Source organism: Callorhinus ursinus, unplaced genomic scaffold (genome assembly GCF_003265705.2).
Source record: "Callorhinus ursinus isolate GAN/ISIS: 27379988/994484 unplaced genomic scaffold, GSC_fseal_2.0 scaffold3, whole genome shotgun sequence".
NCBI lineage: Eukaryota > Metazoa > Chordata > Mammalia > Carnivora > Otariidae > Callorhinus > Callorhinus ursinus.
Genome location: NW_027397065.1, coordinates 18,619,148 through 18,632,281, shown reverse-complemented (window position 1 = coordinate 18,632,281; position 13,134 = coordinate 18,619,148). Strand labels below are relative to the sequence as shown.

Sequence of the window (13,134 nt, the reverse complement as noted above, 5' to 3'; positions counted from 1 at the left end):
GGAGCCACCTAGATTCCACATCTAACTCATCAATTTAGAACAAGGGAGAATGATGCCTGTAAGAAATCGATCTCTTTCTCAACTGGGCGTGGTCTTGCCTGACTCTCAATCCCCTCTAGCCCCAAGGACGGTGTACTGACTCATGTGATTATAGCTATTGTTTTATTTTTATTTGCCACCACTGGATGGTGAGCTCCATGAAGGCAGATTTTTGAGTTTGCCCATCTTAGCCTCCATGCAGTGCTCTGTTTGAATTAAAATGAGTTGAAATGGTAGCTTGACAAAGAAGAACATACAGAAAATACAGAAATACAGAAAAGCAGATAGAAGAAGGCAACAACCCCTGTAACAGAAAAACTCCATATAGTCCTAAAATTTTGAGGGAAATCATTGTGCAGTAGTTAAAGTTCAGGATGATATCCCTAAATTATGAAGAAAAGGGGGACAGCGATAAGGAGGGAAACTAACATCTATTACCAATCAGTTATGGTGGACACAGCTATCGGCATTAAGCATCTACCCCCTATTTTAATTTCAAAAGACATGTAATATATTTGGGCAAGATTTCTGTCCAAAATGTTTTGAAGGTATAGTACTTGCAGAGTTAAAACCTTAGCTTTCTGGAAAACATGGCTATCAAAAATGATTTGTTCGCTAAGGGTACTACCTGTAATTTTATGATATGATTTTACTTACAATCCCCAAAATTTGGAGACTAAATTTCTGAGAGCTCACATAAAGGAGAGCTGAAAACAGGATCCCCAGGTTTCATTCATCTGACTTAGAATTAAGTATTAAAAACCCCCTCTAAGGAAAATGAATCTCTTAGCTGTACTAGCAAGGAATATGCTCAAATGCATGTTTATTTTGAGGGCTAGGCTGGAGGGGTGGAAGCAAGCTCAGATGTGTGTGTATGTGACTGTGTGATGGGGGGAGAGGGTCTGTATCCTTGACAATACCTGCTCGTTTTCCTATAAGCAACAAGAGTTGAAGGACAGGAAGCAGTTTACAAGCCTGGAAATTCTGCCAACCCAAAGGGAGTCGGAACTTAGGCACTTGGGCAGAGGTCCTTACATCCATTTTAAGGATATCTGTTCCAACTTCAGTTAGTGAGTAAACGGGTTTTCCAATTTGAGAAATGAGTTAATGTTGAAGACCAGGAAGCTAATACCAGTAACTCTGCAAAGGAGAGGCCAGTTTTCTTAAGATTCCCGTGGGCCAAAATGCCCAAAAGAAATGTGGCAAATTTCTGCAATAATCTCAGGAGAATTTTCTCTTTGGAACAAGACTTGATTGAAAAAACTTGGGTGAAAAAAAAAAAAAGAGGACCAGGAGGAATCTCTAGTTCCCATTATTCTAATTTCCTTGAGGGCAGGGACAGTCTTGTAGTTTATCTTCTTATAAATGAACTATGAATAATAAAAACTGTTGTGGAGAACAGGGAACAGCACAACTGGGAAACTCCTAGTTACAACGTGACAGCTATGAATAGTTCTGTGTCTACATATAACAAGAAATTTTAATACCCTTGAAAAGTAACCAACACTGTCTTTATATTATGGGCAACTATGACCAAAAGGTTGCATTTAGGGCAATTTATGTCACCTTGAAGCCTTTTATAGGGACTACCATGATACCAGTTAACATTTACTGAGTACTTAGCAGGTACCTTTATATGAACCATTATGATCCCATTTTACAGGTGAGGAGGAGGGCAGAGAGGTCTAGAAATTTTGTGACGGTTAACAGAACTAGCAAGTACCTTTGCCAGGCCATCTGGTCTTAAGAGTCTCATCACCTAACCCCTGTACAAGATTACTGTTTATATAGGATATTCATTTTTTTTTTTAATATTTTTAAGCAACCGCTACACCCAACGTGGAGCTGGAACTCACAACCCCAAGATCAACAGCTGCACACTCCACCAACCGAGCCAGTCAGGCTCCCTGGGACAATCATTTCTAACTATATTACTTTATTTTTTCCATAGAATTAATTTATAAAAAGCTAGGAAGTGTACATTTAAAAAAGGATTCATTCTGGCTTTCCGGAGCCTCAGTCCTGGGTCACCCTGGCCTGCTGAAGTCCCGATCTTTTCTTCATTAGGCTAGTAGCTTTCCCACGCTGTCAAGCTTAGGACTGAAGCTTAGGTTAAGGCTTGGCTGATAAGCACTCTGAGTGCTTTGCCGAATAAAGTCCGAACAAAGCTCTCTATGGTCTGACCCCACCCTTCACCAATGTTCTCATTTCTTGCCACTTCTCTCTTTGCATTTCACACTCCAGTAGTACCAAATTACCAAAAGTTCCTTGTGGACATGAGGCTTTTCACTTCCCTGTGTCTATGCACACGCTTTTACCTTTGTCTGGAACATGTCTTCCCCCTGCCCCTGCCTACCTGGGGGCTCCTGATCACCATTCAAATCCTTGCTCTGTTTCCATCGGCTAAGAAGCCTTTCCCAGACACGTCCCCTCTCTTCCCAGCAAACATGCATGCTCTGCCTCTCTCCACAGCCCCCAGAGCTGGTATACATTTCTAGTATTGTCTATAAAAGCAGATTTTGTGCTTGTCTCTCCTGCTACCATATACTAAACTCCTGTGGGCAGGAAGGTTAGGATACCCAGCCCCGGCAAGGGTCCGACACTGTGACTGACATGGCATTTAATAAAGATGGCTGCTTCTAAATGATGCTTGCACAGCTTCACGTTCTGTGCAGTTTCTAAAACAAAGACCAAACCAAAACAAGTATTTCATGCAATCCCACAGAACTCACTCTAAAATCACACTCGATTTTTTTTCCTACTGATAGAGATCACAGTCCGAGACATACTCATCTGACTTCTGATACTTTATCAGATTCCAACAAATTTTAAAAGATTTTTCCTTCACTGTTGGTGTTTTATTAAAGAAAAGTCCTAGGTTTCTCATATAAGGATAAATACTCCCTGTAAGGATAAATACACCCTTAAGCCAGATATTTTCCTACTTTTCAGTAGTGTAGTAATGTCCTTGCACTGTGAGTCTGCTTCTGATGTTTAATTTCTATACTTAAAAAATATCATCAACAGTTTTAATATTTAGTTCAAATCTGGACTGACACTAATATGATTATATATGTGTGTTTATATGTGTAATATAGTGCTCGCTTCGGCAGCACATATATATGTGTAATATAAAATATATAATACAAATACATATGATATATAATAAAAGCATACATAATTTGTAATCGAAGATATGATGATATAATTATTTTTCATTTCTAGATGCATCTACAGATAAGTGTGCCATCCAATATAGAATCTTTATACAGTATAAATCACTCCTTAAAGAAAATCAGGCATGTAGAGATTTATACTGATGCTTTTTGTCAGGAAGGTATAACTGGGAACACAGCATACTAACTGGTAGGTACTGAAAGACTTAACAGTACTTCCACTTGTGAAATTGAAAAACATCAAGATAATGTTATAACATTTTAAAGGAAAAATAATCACACAATTCTGACTTTCATGCTTATTGATTATTTTTTTTCCTTGTTCTTTATAATACTTGGAAACATGCAAGCATACATACAGTTTTATGATTTGTTTTTTGATGGTCTATATAAATTTTTATGATTTGCTATTATACCATTTATTTAACTAGTCCCCTATTAAGGGACCTTTGTTAAATCTCCAATTTTTCATTTTAATAGTTAATAGGGCATAAACAACCATGGGTAGGTAGCTCATTTAAAAACAACAACTCTTTCTTTAGGATAAAAGCCTTGAGCAAGATTTTAATGTTCTATATAAAATGTGTATGATATGACAAAGTTGCTTTTCAAAACCCTGCACTAATTTAAAAAGTTCCCCAAACTGTGCCAGATTAGTTCAAACCCTGGCAGTCCTGGTTTTCTAATTCCGCCTCCACTCACCCCCGATTTAATAAATGTAAAATGCTCTCTAGTTTTAGTGAGATTTGATATCTTCCCATGCATTTATTTATTTTCTAAGTCACGTATAGCTTAAGGCACAAGATCTTATCTAATACTACTGAAAAAATTACATGGGTGAAATTTTTTGCTTACATTTTTATTATATTACAATAAGGTCCATGAATTATAGTACCAGTAATCCTTCCAACTCATACCACATATATGCCTTCTTTTAGAAAAATGGTTCTCAAAAAAGTGAAAAATGAAAAATTACTATAAAAGTTCCTTATCAGTCTCTTAGAGTAAAGAATAACTGTATATTTATATATTAAATCTCAGAACTTTTAAATTATCCTTAGATTAAACATAAAATACAAAACAAAATTAATTCCTCACCAATAATAAATTAAATTATGACAGGAATATATTTTAAAACTAGTCTATATCATCCATCTTTCCTAGGGTATCAGTGTGGTACCCGGTAGGATGTACTACAAAGCTAGGAGGAATCTGGCGGAAAGTGAAGTCCAGGACTCTATAGAGGGACAGAGAGTGGGGGTGGGGGAGTGCGTGGGTATGGTCAGCTACTTTAGTTGTGGTAGTCAGGGAAAACCTTCCTTGCCTTCTTGGGAAATTACAGTCTTGTCAATGCTTTGGAAGTCAGCAGTGTTGGAATCTGCCTGATCCGCTCACACCAACATGGTAAATTTTTAGAGTAGATCATTTCCGTCTTTGTTCCTTAAACAAAAACATTTATTCCATTCTTTTCAACAAAACCCTGTCTCAAAACTACAGTGAATAACTTAAGACTTTAGGTACTGTTCCAAAAATGGAAAGCTATTTGTATACTATAACTCAAAGCATATTTTTAATATAAAAACAATTTGGAATTTATTTGGATGTTAGGTTCATGGGCTGGTCCACAGGAGCTTGTTTAATTGATAATCTATCTGATTGCAGTGCTAATGACAATTTTTCAATCATATAAAATTATCCTTTCTAATGTCTTTTTCCAGAGAAAGGCTGTATTTACTGTCCCAGTCCTGAATACTGAGAATCTATGGACCTATCACCACATGAGGCACTCTCAGCAAAGGCCCCAGAAGATACTTCATAGACAGAGATGGACATGGTACTTCAAGACTTCAAGTTGTCAGAGGGGAAGCTAATGTGTCTGGAGAGGAAAATGTATGACGTTAGTTAGCAGAAATATAATGTTAAATTAGAGAACTCGGGGCAATATGTATAAGTCAGCAAGACATAGTGGAAAAGCCGATAAGCTAAGGAGAAGATTGCTTAATATTTGCTCTCCCATGAACACTGAAGTGTGAACCTGGAAGGCAGTTGGAGTTCGACTAAATGCAGCACAAGGAACAAGTACCAGTCTTGGCTGCCTTGGGAACGGGGGCCCCCATCCTCATGTTAATGATTCTATAATAAGAAAAGGATGATTTAAATCCAATCAAGAAATGGGCAGAAGACATGAACAGACATTTTTCCAAAGAAGACATCCAAATGGCCAACAGGCACATGAAAAAGTGCTCAACATCGCTCGGCATCAGGGAAATCCAAATCAAAACCTCAATGAGATACTACCTCACACCCGTCAGAATGGCTAAAATTAACAAGTCAGGGAACGACAGATGTTGGCGGGGATGTGGAGAAAGGGGAACCCTCCTACACTGTTGGTGGGAATGCAAGCTGGTGCATCCCCTCTGGAAAACAGTATGGAGGTTCCTCAAACAGTTGAAATTAGAGCTACCATTCGATCTAGCAATTGCATTACTGGGTATTTACCCCAAAGATACAAATGTAGGGACCCGAAGGGGTACGTGCACCCCAATGTTTATAGCAGCAATGTCCACAATAGCCAAACTGTGGAAAGAGCCAAGATGTCCATCGACAGATGAATGGATAAAGAAGAGGTGGTATATATACACAATGGAATATTATGCAGCCATCAAAAGGAATGAGATCTTGCCATTTGCAACGACGTGGATAGAACTGGAGGGTGTTATGCTAAGTGAAATAAGTCAATCAGAGAAAGACATGTATCATATGACCTCACTGATATGAGGAATTCTTAATCTCAGGAACAAACTGAGGGTTGCTGGAGTGGTCGGGGGTGGGAGGGATGGGGTGGCTGGGTGATAGACATTGGGGAAGATATGTGCTATGGTGAGCGCTGTGAATTGTGTAAGACTGTTGAATCACAGATCTGTACCTCTGAAACAAATAACGCAACATATTTTAAGAAAAAAGAAAAAGAAGAAGATAGCAGGAGAGGAAGAATGAAGGGGAGTAAGTCAGAGGGGGAGACGAACCATGAGAGACGATGGACTCTGAAAAACAAACTGAGGTTTCTAGAGGGGAGGAGGGTGGGGGGATGGGTTGGCCTGGTGATGGGTATTAAAGAGGGCACATTCTGCATGGAGCACTGGGTGTTATGAACAAACAATGAATCATGGAACACTACACCAAAACAAATGATGTAATATATGGTGATTAAAATAACAATAAAAAATTTAAATAAAAAAAAGAAAAAAGAAAAGGATGATTTAAATGGAGTACATAGTACAAACTTCCAGTTATAAAATAAAGTCATGAGGATCAATGTACAGCATAGGGAATATAGTCAATAATATTGTAATAACTTTGTATACTGACAGATGGTAACTAGACTTACCATGGGGATCATTTCATAATGTATAAAAATACTGAATCACTATGATACACATCTGAAATGAATAGGGTATTATATGTCAATTATACTTCAATAAAGAAAAAATGAAGTGCATCGTAATCATGGGTAGACCAATGAGTTGTCTAGGGGGACGTTTAGCAGGTGTCAAAGGAGTAGGTGGACTCTGTGCCTCAGTGCAGTGGACAATGGATGAGTTCACGAAGTGGCAAGTATAGATCACAGATTAAGCACTGACATGAACCCGAGTATTGGAGAACTTTTCTGGTACTGCAAAACATGATGACTCTTCCAGTGGTTTGCCTGTAGTAATGGAAATAAATGCTAAATCCCTATTCTTCTGACAATACTCCTTGGAAGGAATCCCCTAAGAGGAGAGGGTAGATTAAGACACTACATTGGAAAGCAAAAGAACCCTGAAGTCAGCATAAGAGAAAGCAGCACAGTAGGATGTATAAAAGAATATAGTTTTCAAAATAAAAGTCATTTCTGGGGCGCCTGGGTGGCTCCGTCATTAAGCGTCTGCCTTTGGCTCGGGTCATGATCCCAGGGTCCTGGGATCAAGCCCCACATCGGGCTCCTTGCTCGGCAGGAAGCCTGCTTCTCCCTCTCCCACTCCCCCTGCTTAGGTTCCCTCTCTTGCTGTCTTTCTGTCAGAAAATAAATAAAATCTTAAAAAAAAGTCATTTCTTCAACAGTCAACAAAACCAAAAGACAACCAACAGAATGGGAGAAGATGTTTTCAAATGACATACAGATAAAGGGCTAGTATCCAAAATCTATAAAGAATTTATTGCACTCAACACCCAAAGAACAAGTAATCCAATCAAGAAATGGGCAGAAGACATAAACAGACATTCCTGCAAAGAAGACATCCAAATGGCCAACAGACACATGAGAAAGTGCTCAGCATCACTCGGCATCAGGGAAATACAAATCAAAACCTCAATGAGACACCACCTCACACCAGTCAGAATGGCTAAAATGAACAAGTCAGGAAACAAAAGATGTTGGCGGGGATGTGGAGAAAGGGGAACCCTCCTACACTGTTGGTGGGAATGCAAGCTGGTGCAGCCACTCTGGAAAACAATATGGAGGTTCCTCAAAAAGTTGAAAATAGAGCTACCCTACGACCCAGCTATTGCACTACCAGGTATTTACCCCAAAGATACAAATGTAGTGATTCGAAGGGGTACATGCACCCCAATGTTTATAGCAGCAATGTCCACAATAGTCAAACTATGGAAAGACTCAAGATGTCCATCAACAGATGAATGGATAAAAAAGATGTGGTATGTAGATAGATATATAGAGATATATATATATATATATACACATATATATATATATATACACACACACGAATATTATACAGCCATCAAAAAATGAAATCTTGCCATTTGCAACAAGGTGGATGGAACTAGAGGGTATTATGCTAAGTGAAATAAGTCAATCAGAGAAAGGCAAGTATCATATGATCTCACTGATATGAGGAATTTGAGAAATGAGACAGAGGATCATAGGGGAAGGGAGGGAAAAATGAAACAAGACGAAACCAGAGAGGGAGACAAACCATAAGAGACTCTTAATCTCAGGAAACAAACTGAGGGTTGCTGGAGTGGACGGGGGTGGGAGGGATGGGGTGGCTGGGTGACGGACACTGGGAAGGGTATGTGCTATGGTGAGCGCTGTGAATTATGTAAGACAGATGAATCACAGACCTGTACCCCTGAAACAAATAATACATTATATATTAATAAAAAAAAATTATTTTAAGAAGTCATTTCTTCAATAGTCCCAAAAGTAGTTGTTTCCCAGTGGGCAGAAAGTGTGGCCAATAGTTAGTATGTACATTTTACATTTTTATATATATTTTATATATTTATAGTATTTAAAGTTGTGCTTAGTTCCAACATTTTAAAACTTACCTCTGAAAGCACTAATATCCCCATAGTGTACTTGTAGTACAAAGTATTTACTTCCAGTCTCTCCTCCAACTCTGAATCCAACACCTAAAGATTTACAAAGAAGACAAATTAATATTTTAGAAATCAAAGTCTAAAATGGAGCTAATCTCAGGTTGCTGATCTCTGAAATCCAAAGGGAAATAAAATAACATATAACATATGAAATTATGTTGTGTTAAAAAGAAAATGAACTAGGCATTCACTGAACATTTCTAATATAATCTATCATTCCTTCTCAAAGCTCTGATAGGATTCTATTCTTACTTCCCATTTCAGAACCAGAGTAATCACATACACTTTAAGAGGAAAATTCACTCATTCTGAAAGAAATAGAACAAAACAAAATTCTTGCCCTTGTTGATCTATATATAACAGACATACATAAACCCACTTTCATTTTGTTTTGAATATGTTCACGTTCATTTTTATTTTCTGATTGAATCTAGAAAACAGACTTCTTAGGAGCATCACAGGGGAAAGGCTTTTATTCCCACATGAAAACAGGTATCTGCAAAAATGTTATTGAGGAAATCAGTTATCAGTGAGATTACAAAGTCCAGTGTGTCAATAGGTTCTTGGAATCTGAAGGGTTCCTAATAGTCATACTATTAATAGAGTTTACTAGGAAGCTTTAAAAAAAAAAATCTACAGAGAAAATATTTATAGGCGGAGAAAATTTTTTTCCTATCTGCTCAACGAATGGATCTTCAAAATGCCAACAAATCTATAACCGCCTTCCCCCAGCCCCCATTAGCTTCCACACTTGTTTGGGAGCAGCTGCCTGGTAAACTATTGAGAGGATTGAGAAGCTCATTTGAAGCAAAATTAGAGCTGGCAAAGGCAGGGAGGCAAGAGAAGAGCATGTGTATCACAAGACACCGTCCCTGAACCACGGCAGACCTAGTCTGTTAGAGAACGGCACATTCCCCTTGATATTAAGAAACATGGTAATAAAAGAGAACCTGGTAATTCATTCACACATTGGAAGTTATGAACAGTTTAGAGTGAAGTCAGAAAGCCAGCTGAGGTTTGGCATTACATTAAATACCCAGGTTCCAAGACTATTAAAAAAAAAAAATACCTGTTTGCTGAAACAGCAATTTATTTAATTCCTAGCTCTCCTGGCTCATGAAACACACCTGCCGTCAAGAACCAATGTCCCATAGGCCAAAGGTGGCTTGAGGTATACTTGGATATTTTCTAATTCTGTCTAAACTGTTGTGTGGGCAAGTTACTTACCAAAGAGAGGCAGAGAAGTAGTAGCTACCTAAGTGAAACCTTTTCAGTGCAAAGCAAGTAATACAGGTAATTTTTATTGTGAAATTGCAAAATGGAACACTGTCGACAACTGTGGGAAGGACATATGATAAAAAGTACTCTGGAGTCAGAAATTAAACAGCTTTAGAGAAGACTAAGTGCAAGAGGCCTCAGATATACCTTTGGGGAGTCTGGTAGGGGGAGCATTTCTTGCCCAGGCATATAGAATATTGGCTTTATCTGTACAGGTTCCTTCATCACAAAACCTGAAGGAAAAAAAAAAAGTAGCCATCAATGAAGATTCAAGCAGCAAAACACATAAATCATTCACCACGGGGAGAAGGGGATAGGGGAAGGTATTTGAACACAAAGTAAGATACATAAAATATCATGATTGCAGTCACACCAGCTTTAAGATCCTAACAAAGACTAGAGCAAAGAATAATTTTCTATGTGAAAAAAAGTAAATACAAAGGGAGATGTGTCTGTGTGTTGCCCGATGTGCACCAATCCTGTGAGGCAGATATATAATTTATAATTTGATATGTTCCTATGTGGAATGCAGCCTGTGTAAATCAGGTAGGAAGGTAAGCATCACATAGACAGCACATGGGAACCAGTGCTAACACAGTGTTAATTTGGAAGTGGACTAAAAGAAATGTCATTCACATTTCCCCTTTGGGGATCAGCATTATCAATAAATCTTTGGCCACATCAACACACAATAGTGCACAGTACCTACCTTCAGCAGGGGGAACCACAGAAGTGTATCCCACTTAAGGGGTTCTTGGTGCTATATACATGACTTTAAGTGTTTGAATACCGGCTGTGCCATTTATAAGTTGTTTCCTGTTGGGCAAGTCACTCAATCTACTGAGCCTCAGTTTTCTCTCTTGTAAAACAGGGTCAGCTATACTTACCTCACAGTTACTCTGTAAATCAAATGAGATACAAGAGAAAGCACTTTACACACCTCAAAGCACTATACCAGGGTAATGCATTCTTTAACAAAACATTCACTTCATCTCGAGATTCATCACTGAGAAGCAGAGCTGTGGGTGAAAGGAACCCAGGCAGAAAGACGCATCTAGAGTTGAATCCCAGAATCTCCCATCCAAACCCTCACAGGCCTGTGTGCAGAGCCTCCTGTTCAGGCTGTGGTGGCCATGTGCATGCGGCCCCCGCTATGCTGACTGACACACCAGAATCCACATTGGTCAATCCAAATTCATTAATGGTAAGCTTCCTGAGTCCAAGCCACACATTTTTTTTTTCCATGACCCTGTATCTCTTAGTTTGTCCTGTTCTAGAATTGGATTTTTCAAAACACCATTCGATAATGTTTTTATGTTGCCTTTCTAGATCTGTGTTTTGGGAAACTGGCACCAAGCTAAGTCTGACTCAGGGGTTTAGGAAAACTTGAAAGGTTCAAGGGCTTATCAAGGACAAGGACAAATATAGCTCCTTGGGCAGGAGGCTGGCTCACACAGGAGAAAATGGGCACTGCCCATGGCCGGGGAAAAAAAAATAAAGGCAGGCCGTGATAGCTTTCTAAACAGGTTAGGAACTGAGGCTAGAACCTGGACAACACCCACGTCACAGATAAGGAAATCACTGGTAAAATGTACCTTCAAACTCAGAGGCAGGGACTCCTAACATGTTCCCTGCTCATGGCCAGAAATGGGTGGGGGAATAGGCAGTAAGGACAGACACCTGTTACCCATCTGAATGAAGGAGTGAGGGACCGGGAACCAGGAGGTCCCCCTAAGGTTCTATTTAGCAAATGCTTTTGCTTCTATCAAACAGGATGTAGAAAGGAATTGGGTAATGTACAATGTAAAACACATCAACCAGTGGTTTCTTAGTGTTCACTGTCAAGAACAATATACTTAGGACGAAGGATCAATTATCATGTGAGGCGTGTGAGTTGGAGCAAATGTCTGACACCCTCGTGCCCACTGTGCCACAAGGCTTAGGGTACTGGACAGTGCCCCAAAGCAGTTTTCCTCCTCGGCCTCATGCTATTAGAATTTAGAAATGAGGCTGTCATATGTGATGAACTTTGTATCTCACTACTGTGAGCTACTAAAATTTAAAGGTCTGGGTGGCAATTTTCATAGCTTTCAACAAAGATCATAAATATACAAAAGTGCCTCCCATCAATGTGATGACAGTCTTAGGTTAAACAAGATAATTGTTTCCTCTGATATGGAAGTCAATTCAGCATATGACTAGAAGGAACCAGAATGAAATATAACAGAGAAAACTGCTTTAGTAAGTTTTTCTAAGCTACATACTTGATTAGGTCATTTGCTGGCACAAAACCTTTGCAATGCTTCCCAAAAATAACATGAAAATAAAATCCAAACATTGTAGCGTAACACATAAGGCTTTTCATTATTTGGGACCTTTTATATCCCAGGGGAAAAAGTCCCATTTTATTCATGCCAAGTTTCTGCCAGTTTTTAAAGTCTCTCTTCTATACTATTCCCTTGGCCTGGAAAACCCCTTCCCCAAATCTCTTGCCTGACAAACCTATACTTCCTTTCTCCTTCAAGATTCCTTTCAGACTTTCTCCTGAGGGAAGCTTTCTCTGATCCTCAGCCAGGCCAGCTCCCACTCATTAACCATAACGCCCATCTTAAGCATCAGCTTACTTATCTCCTCTCCAACCAGACTGTGCATACTCTGTGGTTTAATAAACTCCCAGCACCTGCAATCCTGCCTGGCATTTAGTAAATATTCAAGAAATGTTTGGTGAAGTTACCTTCCAAGTAAGTTTTTAACTTTTCACATGTAAGCGAAGATTTGAATTGGCCTAAATGTTATTGTAGTGTCAAGTATAATAAAAAAAAATTTTAATTTCCTCAAGAAGCCTTAAGTAAAATATTTAAACAACGATAAATCTGAATTATTACTTGCCTGGTATTTTGTAGAAATCAGCTTTCACAAGAACACTGCAAATAGGTTATGCTTTATAGCTAAATAAGCTCAGAAAGTTTTAACTTCCAAAGGTCACATATTCAAGCCATGATTCAAAGTTCTGCCTGTCACCCTCCCTTCTATCTCAATTCATGAGATTGATTTATGGGCAGAAAATGATATTCTGTGAAGATAAGCTTCGATGACTACACTACTATAGTATCTGAAGTAAGCTGCAATGTGTGTATACAATTCTAAAATCAAATTCTAGGTAATTGTTCTCACTTATTCCCAAAGAGACAATGATTTTATATTTTATTTTCCCATCAGCTCTGGTAAAAGAAGAGCTCCAAAAGCAAACCTTGATTTT

At 38.7% G+C, this 13,134-nt stretch overlaps 1 protein-coding gene across 22 annotated transcripts in view; it reads right to left on the bottom strand.

The window, feature by feature from the left end:
• The window catches only part of PAM (peptidylglycine alpha-amidating monooxygenase), a 277,932-nt gene that overhangs the window by 83,966 nt on the left and 180,832 nt on the right, over positions 1–13,134 (bottom strand). For all 22 annotated transcript variants that reach the window (XM_073888613.1, XM_073888650.1, XM_073888658.1 and 19 more), the window contains 2 exons: positions 10,023–10,108; positions 8,547–8,630 (listed from right to left, as the gene is read on the bottom strand). In XM_073888613.1, coding sequence (XP_073744714.1) covers positions 8,547–8,630; positions 10,023–10,108 — 170 coding nt within the window. The remainder of the gene's footprint in view (positions 1–8,546; positions 8,631–10,022; positions 10,109–13,134) is intronic.